This window comes from Xenopus laevis, chromosome 1S (assembly GCF_017654675.1).
Source record: "Xenopus laevis strain J_2021 chromosome 1S, Xenopus_laevis_v10.1, whole genome shotgun sequence".
NCBI lineage: Eukaryota > Metazoa > Chordata > Amphibia > Anura > Pipidae > Xenopus > Xenopus laevis.
In genome coordinates this window covers 53,984,693-54,001,669 of record NC_054372.1, presented here as the reverse complement: position 1 = coordinate 54,001,669, position 16,977 = coordinate 53,984,693, and the positions used below count along the sequence as shown (strand labels likewise).

At 38.3% G+C, this 16,977-nt stretch overlaps 1 protein-coding gene across 7 annotated transcripts in view; it reads right to left on the bottom strand.

Moving 5' to 3' along the window:
* The window catches only part of ankrd50.S (ankyrin repeat domain 50 S homeolog), a 33,671-nt gene extending 22,089 nt beyond the window's left edge, over nucleotides 1-11,582 (bottom strand). Inside the window, exons 1-3 of one of the 7 annotated variants that reach the window (XM_041579583.1) lie at nucleotides 10,272-11,582; nucleotides 7,188-7,253; nucleotides 5,269-6,125 (exon numbers count right to left, since the gene is read on the bottom strand). In XM_041579583.1, the coding sequence (XP_041435517.1) occupies nucleotides 5,269-5,744 (476 nt within the window). In that variant the 5' untranslated portion in view covers nucleotides 5,745-6,125; nucleotides 7,188-7,253; nucleotides 10,272-11,582. Of the gene's footprint in view, nucleotides 1-5,268; nucleotides 6,126-7,187; nucleotides 7,254-10,271 lie in introns of those variants that run through there. The other 6 variants (XM_018243330.2, XM_018243331.2, XM_018243329.2 and 3 more) reach the window with 6 other exon arrangements.
* Nucleotides 11,583-16,977: the final 5,395 nt, after the last annotated feature.

Here is a 16,977-nt window from a genome sequence, read left to right as displayed (position 1 = left end):
TCTGCCATCTTTTCTTGTGATGCACATGTGACTAAAGGTAACCAGTTAAGTACAGTATGGCTTCCAAAAAAAGTACTATACTGCACATATGCCAAGCCTAAACTGCCGCAAGGGATGACCAAAAAATGGTAGCGAAGTGCCCTGGGGTCAGTTTAGTTCTGAATCCTTTCCCTGCCAACAATATTTGTTACAGTGATCAGCAAGGAAGACAACAGCCTGCCAACTACATAGAAAACAATGCTACTGGAAACTCAAAGCAATCAGTGAAAAAAAAAAAAGGAAAGGAGCACTGGTCGAGGGTAAACTGGTAACTATTGACCACTGGGCATCTCCCAGTATTTTTTTTATTTACGCTGAAAATGGTATTTATGTGCCAGTTAAGGATAATCATACATACTGCAAATAGAATACATGTGAAGTTGTATTTCCAAATTTCACGCCATCATATCTGTCAAATGGCACTAGTGCAGTCACCCATAGCAACCAGTGAATCATCTGCTTTAATTTTTCCACTTTACAGGAGTTTGTTCGAAACTGAAGCATATATTGGTGCTATAAAGGCTAATAATATCTTCTGATTGGCTATAGGTATGTGCATGTGTCTAATTTATCACCTACAGTGAAATCTCTAATTTTAAGTTTTCCCGCATTTTACATTTTTTATTTGTGGTCCCCACCAATTTATAATGCATTTCAAGGGGTGCATTTCCCTGATTTTAAGTAATGTTTTCCCGGATTACATCAAAATTATGTCCCAATGTACCCAAAAAGTGCATTTTTTCCTCTATGAATGTTATTATTTGTGAAATAAAGAAGTTTAAATACTAACCAGATGTATTTTTTTGCCATGGTTCTGCATGTAAATGGTCAATTCCAATTAGTCTGCCCCTTATACAGTCCTGCACCAATTACGTATTGCTTTAGGTTGTATATGCGACTGACAGAGAGGTATTGCACATGCCCTCCATAGTGTAACATTAACACTGCAATGCTTAACACAGTAATTATTGTATCTCAAAGTAAAACTGACTCCTGTGCTTATATCCTTTCAGTACTTGAAAAAAAAGTTACTTTAACACATTTCCCTGCTTTTACATTCTCCCGCATTTTACATAATTTTTTTCCTGGTCCCCTAAAAAATGTGAAATGTATTACTGTACTGTACTGTATTGCAATATATAAATGTCATTGGAATGGTTGCCTCTTTTCTAGTCAATACACAGTAGACTAGAGCAGTGCTTGAATTGGGTTCAAAAAGGTGGAGGGATGGTATATGTGCCACGCGTAGTTCTTAAATAGTGAAACTTAATGAAACATAGAGAGCTATATTCAATAATTAGTGTATATATATATATATATATATATATATATATATATATATATATATATATATATATATATATATATACACACACACACACACATATATACATATATACACACATATACATACATAAATAAATATAGCAATGCTCATTGGATATTTCATAGAAAACCCACTGTACCCTATTTCAGACACTTGCGTTACTAGTAATAATTAACAGTGTCATAGCCTGTCTACAGACTCCTCACCTAACTAGCATTATATATCGTATGCTTTTAGGACATCTCATCTTACAATGTAATCCTCTCACTAGCTATCCTGCACTCATACCCTGACTTCAAAGGGTCAGGTCTACTCCATGCTCTGCACACCCATGTCGACCTCCTTCAAAGGGCAGATGAAAGAAAGAACCAGACCAATCCTTGTCTCCTTACATCCACTCATGGTTGTCACCTAATATTATACAGATATGTGAAGTGGGAAGGAGCACACCAAAAATGTCCAGGCAATGCCTTAATTCATATGCAGATTTATTGAGTGCACAAGCTTTCGGGGTCAGAACCCCTTCCTCAGGTGCAAGGTTCTGACCCCGAAAGCTTGTGCACTCAATAAATCTGCATATGAATTAAGGCATTGCCTGGACATTTTTGGTGTGCTCCTTCCCACTTCACATATCTGTATAATATTTGGCTTGGAGGCTGCCAGGGATACGGATGCACCCAGCAAGCAAGTAAGTGGTGTGCGGCTAAACACTATTGTTGTCACCTAATATTGCCTGCTAAAAGCTAAGCTACCAGCACACATTTAATTTCACTTTGTCTTCTATTCCAGCAAATATAAACCCAACAATTCCTTTCTACCATCCCAGTGATACAACATGTATACGTACACAATTCTGGACACACTACGAAATTTAAAGGTATTGTTTTGGAATAAAAATAAAAATTGGGTAAATAGGTTGTGCAAAATAAAGAATGTTTTCAATATAGTTAGGTTAGCCAAAATGTAATGTATAAATGCTGGACTGACAGGATGTCTAACATAACAGAACACTACTTCCTGCTTTGCAGCTCTCTTGGTTCTCACTGATTGGTTAACAGGTAGTAACCATTAGTGACTTGGGGGGGGGGGGCACATGGGTCATAACTGTTTGCTTTGAATCTGAGCTGCATGCTAAAGATCAATTGCAAACCCACTGAACAGTTATGTCCCATCAGTCTGATTCTCAAACAATCCTAAAAGTAGATGAAGACCTAGTTAAACAAATGAAACCAACATTATTATATTTGGTCATGTATTTATTTAAAAAAAATATCCATATCTGTGTGTCAAAAGTAAGTGAATCCTTAAGATTATCATATAAATTGAAGTTGAAATCAGAGCCTGGTGTTTTCAGTCAATGGGATGACAATCGGATGTGCATGAAAGACCCTGTATTATTTAAAAAAACGGGATGCAGCAAAGCCTGATCACACATACAACACATTGGTGGATGTGTATCATGGCTCGAATAAAGAGGTTTCCGAGGACCCGAGAAAAAAGAGAGTTGTTGGTGCCCATAAAGTTGTAAAAAGATTACAACACTACATCTAAAGAGTTTGGACTACACCAATCAACAGTCAGAAAGATTGTGTACACATGGAGGAAATTCAAGACCATTGTTACTCAAAGATAACTCCAACTGCAAGGCATTTTAATAGTCGGAGAGCTTACAAAGTAACCCAGGGTAACTACTAAGCAACTAAAGAGGTCTGTCTCATATTGGAGAATGTTCATGAGTCCACCATCAGGATAACACTGAACAGCAATGGTGTGTATGGCAGGGTAGCAAGGAGAAAGCCACTGCTCACCCCCAAAGACATTGCTGACTGTCTACAGTTTGCTAAAGATCATTTGGACAAACCAGAAGGATATTGGAAGAATGTGCTGTAGATGTATGAAGCCAAAAGCTAACTTGTTGGCTTAAATGAGGAGCATTACATTTTGAGAAAGAAAAACTTTGCATTCCAGCATAACAACCGGATCCCATTTGTGCAACATGGTGGTGTGAATGTTCTGGTTTGGGCCGGTTTTGCTGCATCTGTGCCTGTACAGCACTGATGAATTCTGACCTATACCAGAGAATTCTAAAGGTATCTGTCCGTGAACTGGATCTCAAGAGAGAGTGAGTCATGCAGCAAGACGATTCTAAACACAAAAGTCGTTTTACCAAAGAATGGTTAAAAAAAGAATAAGAAATCACAAAAATAAAACAGTTTTCCAACAGTCAACCCACAGCAACCAATAAACAAATTACTTTGTTCAGCCTAGGCTAAGAAAGGTCAAACTGGGTTATATGTAGGAATGCACTGAATCCAGGATTCGGTTTGGTATTCGGCCAGGATTCAGCCATTTTCAGCAGGATTCGGCTGGAACCTTGTGCCTGGCCGAACCGAATCCTTAAAATCATGGGACTTTTCGTCACAAAACAAGGAAGTAATACATTTTTATTTTTCTCTCCCCCCACTGATTTGCATATGCAAATTAGGGTTCAGATTTGGTTTGGTATACGGCTGAATCTTTCACAAAGGATTCGGGGGTTCAGTCAAATCCAAAAAAGTAGATTCGGTGCATCCCTAGTTATATGGGTCTCTACATTGATGAAAATGTGAACATTTGTTTGTAGGCGATTGAATCTGCACTTACCCAATATTAGGGTGAAGAGCAGATGCGCAGATTGGCAATGGATGAAAAGCTTCTCTAAGGACAGAGCGGCTTCATAAGCCAGTAGGCATGCCTACACCTGCCTCATTTACCTGCACAGCACACATCCTATTGGCTGCTAAAAGTATTAGTGCTGTGTAAAGAAGTGACAAAGGGAAAGGGCATATGCAGTAGGGTTTAAAGCTGCACTGTCGTCTTGAAACTTTATACCCAATGTCAATCTCTGCATTTACATAGTGGAGTAAATAGTTTGTGACTCCCCTTCTCCAAAATAAGCAGCTACATTAATTACTAATAGCACTAAATCAATAGGTTTTTGCTACACTATCATATGTACAAAATGCTTCTTTTGTACTTTTCCAAACCAACTTAGAATGAATTTGGCAAAAAGATAATTATTTTTGACATAAACTCTACCCTGGGCTATATCCCAGATTCTATCTGGTTCAGAGGGAATGACCATTAAACCAAACCAGCTGCTCCTTTATGTAGTCATTGAACCTCTAATTTAATTTCATGTGCCTGAACATAAATAGCAACAAGTAAATTTAGGTGATACTTCATATTAAAGGGGAAGTTCACCTTCCAAACACTTTTTCAAGTCCATTTGTTTTCATATTGTTCCCCATAAACAAAGACTATTTTCAATTGCTTTCCATATTTTATTTTTTACAGTTTTCCCACAATTTAAGTGGTGTCTCAGTCTGGCAGCTCAGTGATCAGGAGCATCTGAACTGTTACAATTTGCTACATTTAGTCGATGCAATTAGTTGATTTCTTAGCAGCATCTGTGGAATATTAGCAACTATTGTATCAACTCTAATAGCTGCCTTTAATGATACTCAGTGATTTCACTCAGCAGGGACAAAGATAGGAAATGTATCAATTAAATGTATCAATTTAGAACAGTTCAAGAGTGGGTGACCCCCCCCCAGCTGATTTAGAAGGTGAAAAATGAAACTTTACACTTCAATATTAGAAAAAACTCTCACAAATATAAAATAGAAAGTAATTAGAAAAAGGCTTTATTTCTGGTGAGCAATCTGAAAAATGTTTGAAGGTGAACATCCACTTTAAGATTGACATGTCATAGAATAAGAAATAGGACTGCACCAAATCGGTATTCGGCCGAATCTTTCACCAAGGATTCGGGGATTCGGCTGAATCCCAAATAGTGGATTCGGTAATCCCTAATAAGAAAGGATGGATATGCTTATCACTTATAATATGTAATAGAATACCTTTTAAAGGCCTCTGAAGGGTTCCGTTCACATTCTCCTGGCTGCAACAGGCTCTGAACAGAAGGGTCATTCAGCTTGTCTTCATAACCTGCAATTAGTCCACCTTGACAGATCTGATCAACCAAACTCCTAATAAAGCTTCCAATGCACAGTGTATCAGAGTCCTGTGCTCTGCAAAAATGATAAGCTAGGGCATGTCGGTGTACCCCTCTCTGCAAACCAGCAGGTGAACTGGGCCACAGCAGCTCTGTACAAAGTGCTGTCTTTCCACTTCCAGGGCCTCCAACAAATAATAAACCCCATGCTGCGCCTTTTCCTGTGCTGCCGCCATTGCTCCCAGAATTAGACACAAGTGAATGTTTATTCGCTGTGATACTGCTGCAGTTGATTTTTTCATGCAGACAGTGCTGAAGTTTATGGAAAATCCATTCCCTGCAGTAGAAAGGTTTCCCTTGCAGTAAACTGGTCTGAGCCATGATTGCTATAGGCTGTCAATTTGTGAACTCACAAACAAATAATCTGAAACCAGTGAAACTTTGAAGAAAGGGATGGTTTTAATTTCCAGTAGTGACATATTCTAAAAAAGAAGCGGATGTAGAACGCAGGGTCCATTTAATCCTTCTAGTACACGTCAATCTTTACTTATTTTGTGTAGAACTCTGAATGTCCTTCACCCATTTAACGTTGACAAATGAAACTCAAAAGAGAAATCTGTAGCTGAGATAGCAATATTGTGCATGCATCCAATTTTAATGCTTTTTAGATGGCTGAAAAAGTCAAGCACTCTCATGACTGCATCTGGATTTCATATAACTGCATTCTTTCAGAACAAGCAGGACACGGCACATCTGGAAAAACTAAAAAGAGATAGCCAACAGTTAGTAAGCACCAAAAATAACATTATTTCAAATGATAATCACATACTGTAAGACATATTTAGAGGCAGCTTTATCAAGGGTCGAATTGAAAATTTGAATTCACATTTTTTTTATGGTCAAAACTGGCAAATTGGACTACGGAATTATTTAGACTTTTTTTAAAAAATTCTAATACGATTTTTGAGATTTATCAAACTCTGGCCCTTTAAGAATTCAAATTCGACTATTTTCCACCTAAAACCTGGCGAATTACTGTACAAGGCAATGGGAGTTTGAATTCAAATTTTTTATGGTCAAAACTGGCAAATTCGACTAGGGAGTTATCCAAATTCGATTCGAGTTTTTCAAGAAATTCTAATTCGATTTTCGAGATTTATCATACTCTTGCCCTTTAACTCAAATTTGACTATTCGCCGCCTAAAACCTGCCGAATTGCTGTTTAATTCAATGGGAGACGTCCAGGGATCAATTCTGAGTTGTTTGCAGCCTTCCTGACATTCAGAGAAAAAGCTTGATTCGAATTTTTACAACTCAAATCCAATTCAATTCGAGTTTTCAGTTTGATCCGACTCACCCAAATTTAAAAAATTCTATTTCAATAATAAATTTCGAATACTTGCATCTGATTCATACAAATGTTCAGTGTCAGACTGGCCCACAGGTATACCAGGAAAACTCCCGGTGGGCCGAGGTGTCAGTGGGCCCTCTTGCTTCTAACCATTTAGCATATTTTACGGTCATTCACTATTTCTTTATGGGAAACAAATGCTTAATAATGGAAGAATTCATAAAGTAGATATAAAAGTCTAGGATAATAAAGAGGTTGAGTGAGGAAAGGAGGAATAATAGAAAGTGAGTCCATGGTCTAAGGTGGGCCCACAGTCTAAGGTTTTCTGGTGGGCCCCTGGTTTCCCAGTCCGGCACTGCAAATGTTTTAAATGGGTATTTAAGCTGCAAGTTCAGCATTTATGCAGCTAGAATCCAGACATAGCCTGTTTCAATTCAGTAAACATTTTAGATGTGGCAGCCACATATACTAACTTGCCACATCTGGAATCCAGTAGAGATATGCCAGTGGGTACTTTTCTGTTGGAGTGCACTCTCCTGCTATAAAAGGTACAGTAAAATGAAAGACATTAGACTACTACAGTAAGTGGTACATGTATCTTACATAAGACTATCTTAGGTACTGCCGTTTTAATCGAAATACTCAGCCAACACAACTTGTTGACTTTATCAGGATAGTGTGTCACATATTTAGCAACCCTTCATACATTTTCCTGTGTTGATTGACCACCACTAGACATACAATATGGCAGCTGGCATAAAGTATATTTGGCATAAAGTATATTTAATACTGAACCTTTAACCCTTTGCACTTATACCAAAAAGGCAAATTTACAAAGGTAATGGAGTGCTTATAAAACTAAAACTCAGTTGTAGTCTATTCAGCATACAGCAAAATCACACAAATAATCCAAGAGTGTATTGGTGTACAGGTATGGGACCTGTTATCCAGAATGCTCGGGATCATCCAGATAATGGATTGTTCTGTAATTTGGAATACTAGAAAATAATGTAAACATTAAATAAACTCAAAAAGCTGGGTTTGTTTTCAATAAAAATGCATTATATTTTAGTTTGGATCAAGTACAAGGTACCATTTTATTATTACAGAGAAAAAGAAAATCAGTTTTAAAAATTCGGTTTATTTCATTATAATGGCGTATATGGGAGATGGCCATTCCATAATTTGGAGCTTAAATAGGGTGCCTATTTCTGTTATACACATTACTGAAAAACATTAGGCCAGCAAGTGTGCAACAAGTTATGGTTCTAATGGAGTCATTAGCTATAAACACAAATGAATGAACTTCTTAACATGCAGGGAAAAAAATAACCTACATGTTATGTACATGTGTACCTTTTTTATTTTTGTATTAAAAAGTTAACCATATAATTAAAAGATTTTAACCAGTAAAAATAATTTTTACCCCTCTATAGGGTCAGTTCCCATCACTTTTTTACAATGTAGTGGTGGTCTTCCATGTTATTTAGCTGCTGTGCATATTATCCCAGTAGGTTTATCATGGGAAGGCAATAGGTTAATACAACAGGTAAATAATAATGGGCTACTTGATTTCCTGTCTATGTACATATTGTTATTGTGTACAGGTGTGGTACCTGTTATCCAGAATGCTCAGGAACTGGGGTTTTCAGGATAATGGATATTTCCGTAATTTGGATGTTCATACCTTAAGTCTACTAAAAAATTATGTAAACATTAAATAGTTTGGTTTTGCTTCCAATAAGGATTAATTATATCTTAGTTTGGATCAAGTACAAGGTACTGTTTTATTATTACAGAGAAAAAGGAAATAATTTTTAAAGATTTGGATTATTTCATTATATTGGGAGTCTACGGGAGACTCGTTCTGTTTCCGTTTAACTGGTTTCCATATATATATATTTATATTTAAAACAACAAAATGGAGTGGAGATTAACCCTAGTCTATGACCTAGTCACTTGCTTGATAAAAGTTTTTTCTTGATGAACAAGCAAGTTGTCTGGACTTTTTTGGTATTATAAATATTTACTTTGAAAGCAGCTAGTAAGTTGCAGGTAAAACTTAGTCCCTTTGTAAAATGTATAATGAAGCAATAGAATTCTTAATGAATCAGATAAAATTGAGCATAGGACTGACCAGATATGGGATGACTTTGACGTAGTTGGCCAGCTTAAATATATTGCAATATATGGACAAACAATCCCTGTTTTGTTTAAAGGGTAAGGCATTTTTTAGTAGCAGTATGCACAAATGTCTCTGTCTTGAATATATTGATAATGGGTTGAGTGCAGAGGACTCTTGTATTTGTCTATCAATTATATATATATATATTTTATATGAATTTATATATTGTATATACTTATACATATATAAAACAAAAGTTTTTATGCATAAATATTTACTGTTGAACTAGAGTCGTGAAGTTACAAATCCATATAGAGCGTTACTGCTTTTTGATCAAGCAGGTGTTCAAGAATGATATACTTTTAATGGCAGAAATGACAGTCATATTCCTGAATGAACGTATAAAGGGAAAAATAAAATTAAGCAGGCAGTTGTGACTGCACTCTTTCTTCCTATTATGGGTAAGGATGCCACCAGTTTATAAATGGAACCCTACAGAAGCAACTGACTGGATCTAGTAAGTTAACAAAACTTTAATTACACTGCACAACTGTCTACTTTAATACCATGCCTCAATTATCCTCACAGTGTGTATAGAGAACCTAAATAATAAAAAACATATGATAAAGTAAGTACAGCAAAAAACATACATACAGGAGTATGTAAAACACACCAATTAAAAGGTGCAAAACTTTGTACAGGTTTAGTCACCTATATCATCCAATCAGCAGGTAGCATTTATTGGTAACCTAGTATACATCAAACAATTGCTGGTTGCTATCGTTATGTCTTTCTTTATATAGAGGCATATTTCTTAACCTTAGTACCCAGATGTTGCAAAACTACAAATTCCAGGATACCTTGATTCTATGTGGGAAGATGTAAGAATTACTAGTTATGCAATCTAGGGAGCCAAGGTTAATAAACAATGAATTAGCATTGCACATAAAAATGTATTAGCATCCGATGTGAATGGTGTATAATCTGTGTGGAAGTGGAATATGTCAACACAATATAAACATTAATTATTCAAACTGATACTGTACTACACCTTTAAATGCATAATTCGATCTATGAAGTTTTCAGAAAGAAACCCCTAATAAATGCATTAATACTAGTTACCCTACTGAGAATGATTTAGTAAAACTATGTGGCATTACAATATCCAAGGCTTTGTGCAAAAGGTCATGGTTCTGCTACAATATATACTGGCCTAGAAAAGGAAAAATATTCATAGGAGCCCCAAAAGTAATCTTAGCATCTAATAATTGACACAGGGAACTTCAATTCTTAAAGAAGGTTGGTTATCTCTAGACTACATCATGGTTCAACATTGACAGTCATTTCTGTAATGCAATTGACAGACTACATCTGGCAATTGAAAACATTTGTGTTTTGTCCTTCTAGAAGTTTATACATTAACCTTACTTACATCATAGGTTGTGTACAAATGAATTAAGCTGTAGTACTTGCTGGCCAACCTAAAATCTAATCATGGCAGAGAAGTGAGCAGAAAATCACTAATCCGGACAGAACTTACACCCCTCCAACCATTTATAACTTGATGCAAGACCAAAAGCAGCCAGCTGTTTAGAACTACAAATCCCAGCATCCCGTAGGGAATTATAGTAGGAGAAAGAGGACTGCAGGTTTCTTTCCTCTCTGCATGGGGTGGAAGTGGTTTCTCTCAATCAGGATTTTTGCACATTGCTCTGGGTATTTATGACCCTGTACCTCCTCCTCCCAAGTACAAGCCCTAGTCTTTGTGCTGCATTGCTGCTGCTGTACAATCACAAGGCTCTTCTTGCTCCATGAGCAGCTCCAGCCATCCGTGTCCCTCCAGCACATACACGTACACAGGGTGGGGTTTATAAATCTATACAATAAGTGGCAGCCCCTAACATGCAGTACAAGACCAAAGACCCCACCCCACAAAAGAGAGGCACTATGAAGTGAAGCAGTAGGGCAATGCAACCTGCGGCCCTCCAGCTCTTAAGAGCTACAGCTAAGGATTGAGCTCAAGCACAGCTGGAGTCGCCCCTATATGGCAATCAGTCTGGCAGCTCCCCGGCTTTACAGCAGCCATCCCTGCATGTGACCAGACAGCTGAGGGATCTATAGGCGACAGGGGGTATGTGGGTCCCAGAATGCACCGGGGCACACAGGTTTGTTTCCCTAATAGAAGCAGGTCTCCCAGCGCTGCCACTAAGAGAATCCACGTAGAAACTACACAGAACAGCCATGAAGTGTCCCGAGCCATGTCCCTCCTCTCCTCATCCTCCCAGAGGTACAGCCAGACTGGACGTTACCTCTATACAAAGTGCTGGAGAGCCCCATGCAGCCAACACACAGCCATTCCTACACACAGCGCCTAGTCACTGGCCGACAGCACCCGGGAGCTACTTGTGAATGCAAAGAGTTGGAGATTAACACATCTGGAGCCTATACACGTTTAAGCCTGTCCGCTGTGAATTCGCCCACCTCTCCACTGGCCGGGATGTGCCTCGGGGCCACGTATAGTGTCGCGTAGTACGGAGTCCGACTGGTCCCTAGATGTCCTCGGTCCCCTCCCTCTGTGGAGCTCTCTGAGCCTTTGTCTCCCCTTCTTTTCTCAGTCCTCTGTCTGCCAGTGCAGCCGCAGCAACTCCTCCCCCTCTCCGCCTTCAAACAGCAAGAGGAGGGGCAGAGGCCACGCAGCGTTGAGAAGGCGGAGCCCTCTGGTGACGTCATAACACGACTGTTCCAGGCGACTGGTATGACGGGAGTTGTAGTTTTGGCCTTTAGCATATGTCGCTGTCACGTGAGCTGGCGACCCGAGCTAACCCTGTTTGAGTGCGAGTGTCGGCTGAGGAAAGACAAATCTTGGCGCTACATTGAGCTACAGGTGTCATTGCTGCGTATGTGACGCTCTTGCTTTTCTCACGGTGAAGCAGTCGCAAAGACGGCAACAGTTTGCACATAAAAGAATAAAAATTAGTATTTTGCAAAGTAGTATTCTTCCCTACACTGTTATCCCATTGCCCACTTTTAGGGTCAGGCCACAATGGGCGATTTGGGGAGATTTGGTCCCTGGTGACCAATCTCCCCAAACGCCTTCCCTGACTCTGCGTCGGCTTAAAATGAAAAACGCTGGCGCTAATCACACCTGGCGGTTCGTTTTCCGAAGTTGCCTCACGAGGAAACTTCGGGCGACTTCGGAAAACAAATGTGAGGGAAGGCATTTGGGGAGAAAATCTCCCCAAAACGCCCAGTGTGGCCTGACCCTTAGGGCACACAAAGCTACTGGGGGCGATAAGTTGCCCAGCGACAAATCGCTTCTTCTTTGGGCTACTAAAAACCCCCCTCCAACTGCTGTTGGAGGCAGCTGTTATCTTGTGTTTCCATGCGTTAGGATCCGATCGTTGGGCCCTAGGGCCCACGATTGGATCAGCCCGATATTGCCCACCTCAAGATCGACATCGCCAAACGAGCGGATCTCTCCGTGTATGGCCACCTTTAGGGAGCTGCTATCTGGTCACCTTCCCATTGTTCTGTTGTTAGGCTGCTGGAGGGGGTGATATCACTCCAACTTGCAGTACAGCAGTAAAGAGTGACTGGAGTTTATCAGAACACAAGTCACATGACTGGGGGCAGCTGGGAAACTAACTATGTCAGATCAAATATCCAAATTAAATATAAAAAATCTGTTTGCTCTTTTGAGAAACGGATTTTATTGCAGAATTCTGCTGGAGCAGCACTATTAACTGGTGCATTTTGAAAAAACTTTTCCCCCATGACAGTATCCCTTTAAAGGACCAGTAACAACTAAAATTCGCAAAGTCTTTATTAAAAAAATAACTTACAGATTCTCCACTTGCAGCGGCAGTGCGGTGATCCATAGTGCGGCGCTCGATTTCTCCTCCCTAGCTATCTCCTATAGAAGGCAGGGAGGAGAAATCGAGCGCTGTATGATGGATCGTCGCCCTGTCTCCGTTTATGAAGAGGAGCACAAGCAGAGAATCTGTAAGTTATTTCTTAATAAAGATAAAAATGTCTTGGTGTGATTTTTTTCGTTAAGTACAAATAATTTTTTTCTTTAAAGTTACTGGCCCTTTAAGTCTACTAGGAAATCATGTAAACATTAAATAAACCAAATCGGCTGGTTTTGCTTCCAATGAGGAGTAATTATATCTTAGTTTGGATCAAGTACAAGTTACTGTTTTATTTTTAGAGAAAAATAAAATAATTTTTACAAATTTCGATTATTTGGATAAAATGGAGTTTACGGGGGACGGCCTTTCTGTAATTCAGAGCTTTCTCAATAATGGGTTTACAGATATCAGATCCTATACCTGTTTATATAAATATATAATTTTCCCCAAGTGCATTTGCTATTTTTTTTGGCAAATTACAGCCACAATGTTAGAGTCACATCCAAAAGAACAGTCTACGGATCTTGAGAGATTTCATGAGTGAAATGTTTAGTTGTAGGACTTAAAAAAAAATAACGAAATGGAAGAACCATTAAGGTTAGGGTGAAATGCATTAACAATACCTCTCCAAAAGCCAGCTGAAAACGGACCATATTAAAATTCCTCATTTTGTACATGGGGAGGAGATTTACCAAAATAAAAAATTTGAGTTATATTCACCACATGACATTTAGGAAGTTCATAAAAAGAATTATTCTGCCTTTAAAAAAACAGAGGTCATTAAAGAGACCAGCATAAAGAGCAATATGATCAAACATTTTAGACCATCATAATACAGGTTTATTTGCTCCTAATATTTCCCAAGATGTTTTCTTTGAAGATGAACCTCAGGAAATATACAAATTTGAGTCAGAATTTGGTTTAGAATTTGTTTAACCTTGAAAGCTTTTAATCATTGATGGACAGGTAAAGGTTCGTAGCTTTATAGAATGCTCTCAGCAGTACAAAGAAATATTTACTTTAAAGGGGACCCATCACCCAAAAAAAATATTCCAAATCCTATTTTCATGTTAGTCAAGCAAAATAAACTTTAATTACACTGTATAAAGTATTTGAATCTTGTTTCCATCAGTCTGGGAATTCATAATTATAGCAAGTAGGCAGGAGCCATTTTGTAAAGTGAAAGGAAATGCCTAAGGCATAGAGGAGGGGAAGACAATATTTGATTGACAGCTGAGCTTTTTAAAAGAGTTTACAACAGCTATGAATGCTTAAATAAAAAAAAGAATTTGGATTTCATGTTTAATTTGAAAAGGACTTTTATTATACAGCTTTTTTATGTCTGGGTGACAGGTCCACTTTAAACTTCAAGAAGCTGTCCATGAATTGAAGGAGTAAGATTTGAATTCAGAATGACTTCAGCCTTTGTTCCCAGAAAATGCAGAACCATTAGAGTTCAGTTCAGCAACACAGAGCCAACATTCTACGCATACCATCACCCAGTATGCCTTAGCTGCACTGTTTTCCGATTTTGAGCATTTTAGGAGCATAATAAATCTTGAAAAATTCATTTTTTTCCTTTAAAAATTTGTTTTATTTGTCCTTTAAATTACCAGAAAAATTTGAGGCTTGATAAATCAGCCTCCAATAGTCTCCACTGTCTTGAAACATATTAATTTTGATATTACTATTAATTAATGTATTAATGTGAATTAAAAAAAAAAAGATTTTCAGTCGAGTACACAAAACAGAGGAGACAGTATGTAATAATAAACTGTGTTTAGCCGCTCAGCACAGACATGGCAAAACTGTAAATCATTGTTCTACGTTAATGCTGGTCATACCAGTCAGCATTTAAACTAATGTCACAATAAGGGGTTTTGGTTCTGTCACAGCTGTGTCTGCTTCAGGCACCGATTACTTACATTACAGAGGGCTGTTTTGACTGCCACTGTTTTCCGCCTTGATGTCAGTGGCAGTCATACTGCTCAATGTGACATTAGATATTAAAGATGCGCTACAACCCAAGTTATAGATCTGTCAGTAGGAGAGAGGCTTCTTATTTCCTGCTGCTCAGGGTCATTGGGTGTTACAGACTGTGCAACAGCTTAAATACACATAATATACTGATAATTAGGAACCAGCACACTGTACCTTAAAGGAACAGTTCAGTGTGAAAATAAAAACTGGGTAAATAGATAGGCTCTGCAAAATAAAAAATGTTTCCAATATAGTTAGTTAGCCAAAAATGAAATATATAAAGGCTGGAGTGAACAGATGTCTAATAAAACAGCCAGAATCCAACTTCCTGCTTTTCAGCTCTATAACTCTGAGTTAGTCAGCGACTTGAAGGGGGGCCACATGGTACATTTCTGTTCAGTGAGTTTGTAATTGATCCTCAGCATTCAGCTCAGATTCAAAAGCAACAGAAATTACCCATGTGGCCCCCCCTTAAGTCTCTGATTGGTTACTGCCTGGTAACCAAGGTTACCAGTCAGTGTAAACCAAGAGAGCTGAAAAGCAGGAAGTAGTGTCCTGACTGACATGTTATACATAAAATCACTCCAGCCTTTATACATTACATTTTTGCCTAACTAACTATATTAGATACATTTTTTATTTTGCACAGCCTATCTATTTACTCAGTTTTTATTTTTACACTGAACGATTCCTTTAAAGGAAAACTATACCCCCCAAACAATGTAGGTCTCTATTAAAAGATACTGAGTAAAACAGCTCATGTGTAAAACCCTGCTTCATGTAAATGAACCATTATAATAATAATATACTTTTTTAGTAGTATGTGCCATTGGGTAATCATAAATAGAAAATTGCCATTTTAAAAAATAAGGGCCGCCCCCTGGGATCGTAAGATTCACTGTGCTCACATACAAACCACATGTAAGGTCACATGAGCCAATTAACAGACAGAGTTCTGCCTTTTGCTTCCACACTTCTTCCTGTTACAGTTAGTGTTGTAGTATTTCTGGTCAGGTGATCTCTGAGGCAGCACAGATAGAGTCACGAAATGGTGGTTCAAGGCAAGAGATGTAAAAGGGCAATATTTATGTAAATATATATTCCAGTTTGGTGAGATACTTTAATATGTCATTCAATTTGTTATAAACTATCTGTTGCTTAAGTATTCATTTTGGGGGTATAGTTTTCCTTTAAATGATAGTAACATAAAAACAATTTTTTGTACTTAACAAAAAAAAAAAAACCCACCAAGACACTTTCAACTTTAAATTCGCAAAGTCTTTATTAAGAAACAACGTACCGATTCTCCGCTTGCGCTACTCTTCAGAAACGGCGACAGGGAGACAATCCATCGTGCGCTGATCGATTTCTCCTCCCTGCCTTCTATAGGAGATAGTGAGGGAGGAGACATCGAGCGCCGCACAATGGATCGTCACCTTTTCGTCACGTTTCTGAAGAGGAGCGCAATCGGAGAATCGGTAAGTTATTTCTCAATAAAGACTTTGCAAATCTAAAATTAAATGTGTCTTGGTGTTTTGTTTTTTTTAATTTTTTTATGTTACTGGTCCTTTAACTCCTCTGTATTACAAGAAGCAGCGTGGGGAACAAAGCACAGTGTTATAAATAAAATATGAGTGTCATGTAGCAAAATGATGATGCTGTTGTATCCTGTGCAATCTATAACTGGTACTTCCCTGGAGGCTGCAAGCATAATAAAGCGTGACTTCATTTTCTCAACTGGAATAACACTTCATCCTAGCAGTATTCCTGGCATGGAGGAAATAAGATCTGATGACCACTGCAACCTGACATTCTTGTTATAAATTCCCACCTTTAACACAACTATAATGGGGCAGATTTATCAAAGGTCGAATGTAAAATTCTAATTTTCTAAATGTATTATGGTCAAAACTGTCAAATTTGACTAGGGAGTTATTCAATTCGATTTGAGTTTTTTTTAAAAAAAATCGGATTTTATTTTCGAGAATTTTCATACTCTGGCTGGTTAAGTCTATAATGGGGCAAATTCACTAAAGGACGAAGCGCCTAACGCTAGCGTTAATTCGCTAGCGTAGCACATTTTAGTTAATTCGCCGATTCACTAACGGACGCTGGCGTAAATTCGCTAGTGTTACTTCGCACCCTTACGCCTGGCGAATTTGCGCAACGGACATAACTACGCAAATTCACTGATGCGTGCATTTTTCTGAACGCTACCTTTTACGCCAGACTTCCTTCGCCACCTCA